This window comes from Egretta garzetta, unplaced genomic scaffold, assembly GCF_000687185.1.
Source record: "Egretta garzetta isolate BGI_Z169 unplaced genomic scaffold, ASM68718v1 scaffold248, whole genome shotgun sequence".
In the NCBI taxonomy this organism is placed as follows: Eukaryota; Metazoa; Chordata; class Aves; order Pelecaniformes; family Ardeidae; genus Egretta; species Egretta garzetta.
The window spans coordinates 2,312,128-2,316,157 of record NW_009260596.1 but is presented as its reverse complement, the minus strand read 5'-3'; the positions used below and the strand labels follow the sequence as shown (position 1 = coordinate 2,316,157).

At 41.6% G+C, this 4,030-nt stretch overlaps 1 protein-coding gene across 1 annotated transcript in view; it reads left to right on the top strand.

Moving 5' to 3' along the window:
- Positions 1–1,545, top strand: part of PIGM (phosphatidylinositol glycan anchor biosynthesis class M) — a gene marked incomplete at its 5' end in the record, with an annotated part of 1,879 nt that extends 334 nt beyond the window's left edge. Inside the window, 2 exon segments of the mRNA XM_035900277.1 lie at position 1; positions 3–1,545. The exon segment at position 1 is cut by the window's left edge and continues 334 nt beyond it. Of these exon segments, the coding sequence (XP_035756170.1) occupies position 1; positions 3–531 (530 nt within the window).
- Between the last annotated feature and the right edge of the window lie 2,485 nt (positions 1,546–4,030).

Genomic DNA, 4,030 nt, shown 5'->3' with positions numbered 1-4,030 from the left:
TGAGGCTGGGATTTTTTGGAACATGCCTACCTCTACCACCTGACCAGGAGGGATATCCGTCATAACTTCTCTCCGTATTTCTACATGTTGTACTTAACTGCAGAGAGCAAATGGAGTTTTGCCCTTGGGCTCGCAGCTTTCCTGCCCCAGCTGCTTCTGCTCCTGGTTGTGTCCATAGTGTTTTACAGGGACCTCGCCTTCTGTTGTTTCCTACACACCGCTATTTTTGTGAGTTTTAACAAAGTATGCACATCCCAGTACTTTGTCTGGTATCTCTGCCTTTTGCCACTTGTAATGCATAGTGTTAAGATGTCCTGGCGTCTTGGTGTGATGCTTCTCTTTCTGTGGTTGGTTGGACAAGGCCTGTGGCTCACTCCTGCGTACTTTCTGGAGTTTAAAGGACAGAACACTTTTTTACTTATATGGTTGGCCAGCCTGCTTTTCCTTTTTATTAATAGCCTCGTAATTGTTCAGATTATTTCACATTATCAAAAAGAAGCACAAGTTGCAATAAAACTCAAACAACGCTAATAAACAGGCCAAAATCCAGAAAAGTGCTCCTGTCTTTAAGAAGGCTTTTCATACCGCTAGCACTTCATTTGATATAAGTGTGTGCATGTTGTACTAAAGCAGGTTGTATGTAAGTGATACTTTGTCAGGGCACTGACTGGCTTTAACTGCCCTGAGCGGCCCCAGTCCTGCCCTGAGCAGTGTCTGCAGATGTACCCATCTCCCAGGTGGACCTTGAAACTGCATTGTAACCTCGCCAGCCGTTGCTCCTGATGGGACTCCCTGGAAGGATCCTGGACCAGTTCATTGCTTGCCATGTTTGGGGCTATGATGGACAGAGTGTGACTGCCCTGGTCAGTGAGGGTATGGCCTGTACTAGGGTCACCGTCGGCTCTTGCTCATATCCTTGGGTGGAGCAGCCCCAATCTTATTCCCTGACACCCTTTTTCTCATTGTTACTTTACTGTGTCCTTTCCTTGTTGAGGACTGTGGCCTCTGTCTATAAGAACATAGAAGATTATAAAGCAATGTTGGGAGTTTGACAGTCTTATACATTCCAGTAAGTGGGTGGGGTGCTTTGCAAGGGTTAAGCTAGTGAATAAATATAAGGGAATCACTTAATATGTACTCTGGGATTTATTTTTTCTTTTCACAGTAACATTTTATACAGTGTTTGTGGCCTGTTTTATACAGTGTTTGTGGTGTGTACCTGTTTCCTACTTCAGTGAAGTAGGAAAAAAGTGGTTATTTCATACAAGTAATTAACTCCTTGAAACTTTATTTTAGAATTCAAATATACCTACTCATTCGGATGCTTATTTTTGCCTTTTCAGTGCTGTTTGAATTTTTGAAGAGATTTATCCCCCTTGCCATGGAGGCAGAGTTTTTCCAAGTACCTGTCTTGGATCACAGAGATGTATAAAGCAAAAATATTTGTGTTCCTTGCTGCCGCGATCTCGAGAAGAGGCCACTGCTTTAAACTGGCATTAATTAACAGTTATTGTGATTGTTAACAGTACCAAATGCCAAAAGTCAAAGTACAGCTAGAATTGTACCTATGACTCACAAGCACTAGAGTTGATATCAAAAAGTAATCGGAAATGTAGTTTCTCAGTAGTTCAGTATCTCTACTGTTAAAAATTAATGAAAAAGAAAGTGAAAGGAGTTGAGGAAGTGGAGTAGTTGCCAGAAGAAAAGTTTTAAAGTAGGAAGTTCTACCACCTGTCTAAATGAGGCATTTATTTCCAGATGAGACATGAGAAGATGTGGAATTGAGTGTCAGGTGGTAGTGAGAGGAGTTCAGAGACATTTACGAGTCAATGCTCTCCTCAAGATCATCCTGCGAGTGGTCTGGTATACACAGCCTTTGACAGATGTAGAAACTGGATATTTTAATATAAGCTTGAGTTTAAACAGGCGTATGCCAAATTTAAGAATTTTCGTATTTGCCTCAGCTTTTAGTTATGCCCTATGGGAAAGTGGAACCCTTAAGTGTATAATGGGGAGCAGAGCTTCAAGGCAAAATAACTTCAACCTCTCAGTGGGATTTCCCAGTGGGAAAGGATGTGGACAAGCAGGTTTGCCTTCCAGGTTCGTGCTTGCCATGCTGCCTCTCTGAACCCTGTAGTCTCCCAAGGCAGCCCTCTTCCCTGGGACTGCAGTGGCTCCTGGCTTTCTTACATACAGGGTTTTCTTTCCTGGTTGTAGTTCTACCTCATGAGGCTGTATGTCAGTGTTTTGGTCTGTGAATTTTTCCCATTCCTTTTCAGACCCATGGAGGTGGTTACGTGAAAGGAGAGGAAGCCTCCAAGCCCCAACGGCCCAGAGCCAAAGAGCATGTTATTAGGAGGTGTGAGGATGTCCTTACATCACTCTGGTCCAATTCAGCTGCTCTGATACTGTGTCAGGAGGAAGGATGATTTCCCCACTCAGAGCGGTGGGCAGTGGTTCTGCTCCCCTGTGTTCAGGCATTCTGGTTTCCCCCACCGGTCTGCTCTCACACTCACTTTCACATTGTGAGGATCCTGCCAGCCTCTTCTTTCTAAATCCAGAAATTGGATGAGGCAACAGATAATTCTTTTGACAAACTGTCAGGTTTTTGGGCAGGTCTTACAGATGTGGCACTGATTTCCTTCCCCTGGCTTTGCCTGGGATGAAGGAGGAGGGACTGCTGGCACCAGCTTGACTACATCTCCACAAGAGGTTTGTCAGTCAAAACGCTTGTGGCACAAGTCACTTTCACACACACTTTAGTTTTATATTAATCACCAGAATGTTTTGTATGTGCTATGAGTGTGTGAAAAGGAAGTGTCCCACACAGTTTTATTTTCCACGGTAGAATTTGACATGCCCAGTTAGTGTTTCACCAGAAGACTGAAGAGGCTCTTCTGTGCTGGTACCTCTATTCAGCCCATCCCAGCATGCAGGCGATAGCTCGTTTTCCCTTGCAACTGATCTCCTATTACCTGTTACACATTTTTTTGTTGCAAATAGCATGTTTTCTTCCCCCAAAGCAATGTTTCATATGTCTTTAACAGACCTAATTATGCTGTTTCCAGACCTTTCCACTCCCCTATTTTTTCCCTGCTGTTGGCAAAGAAAGCACATGAAAGCCAAAAGGCATTTCCAGCTTCAAAAACCTTAAAAAAAATGTCATTTTGAGTTACTGTGTTCATGACAGAATTGTAGTGGTGTTTTTTAGGTAAGAAGTAATTCCCTTGTGACAAATACATTCTCGATTTATTAATAGCTAAGTCATTTTGAGGCCTTCAGAAGGCAAGTTCTACAGCAACAGGGATGAAAGAGTACCTTCCCTTTGCAGGTCAATACCAGCCCTTCAGCGATGATTTGAGAAAGTCGTGCATAAATAAGTTATAAAAAGGCTTCTATTCCAACTTGTATTTACAGTCATCACTTTAATAATCCAACTGGAGTCCCTCTTTTTACAGTTGTTGTTTTGTAAGTGAGCAAGTCACCCAAATGTGTTTGGGATTTAGAAGTAATTCAGTGACTCATAAAAAGCTGGATGGGAGAAATGAACTGAAAAAAACAAACAGGAGGGATACTTGAGAGTTTAGATCTTGCAAATCGCTTTAGATAGTTAAATGGAATTGAATAACTTTATTCACTGATAAAAAGCATTACATCAAAATAATTGTGGCCAAGTGCAGAACAAGTTATAATTCATGAACAAGTCATGGTGATTAATTGTAATGCCCTTAAAATTCACCAAATTAATTTCCTATGGAATATTTATTGCTTTTGATGGTGTTCAAATTCCTTTGCTTAATAATTTTATGTCCATTTCTCTTCTGGTAATTAGGAACTGAAGTGTTTGAATGCTAGCTTTCATCCCCTACCATGGGTTGCAAAATTGTAATGCTGTGTATTTTTTAAAAAAATGTTGAAGTGCCCAATGAAATTGTCTCATTTGCTCAGATTTTTCACCTTGCACCAGCCCTGAAGTGCAAAGTGCAAGATGTGAAAGACTAAATGAAAAGAAGAGAAGAAATATCAAGAC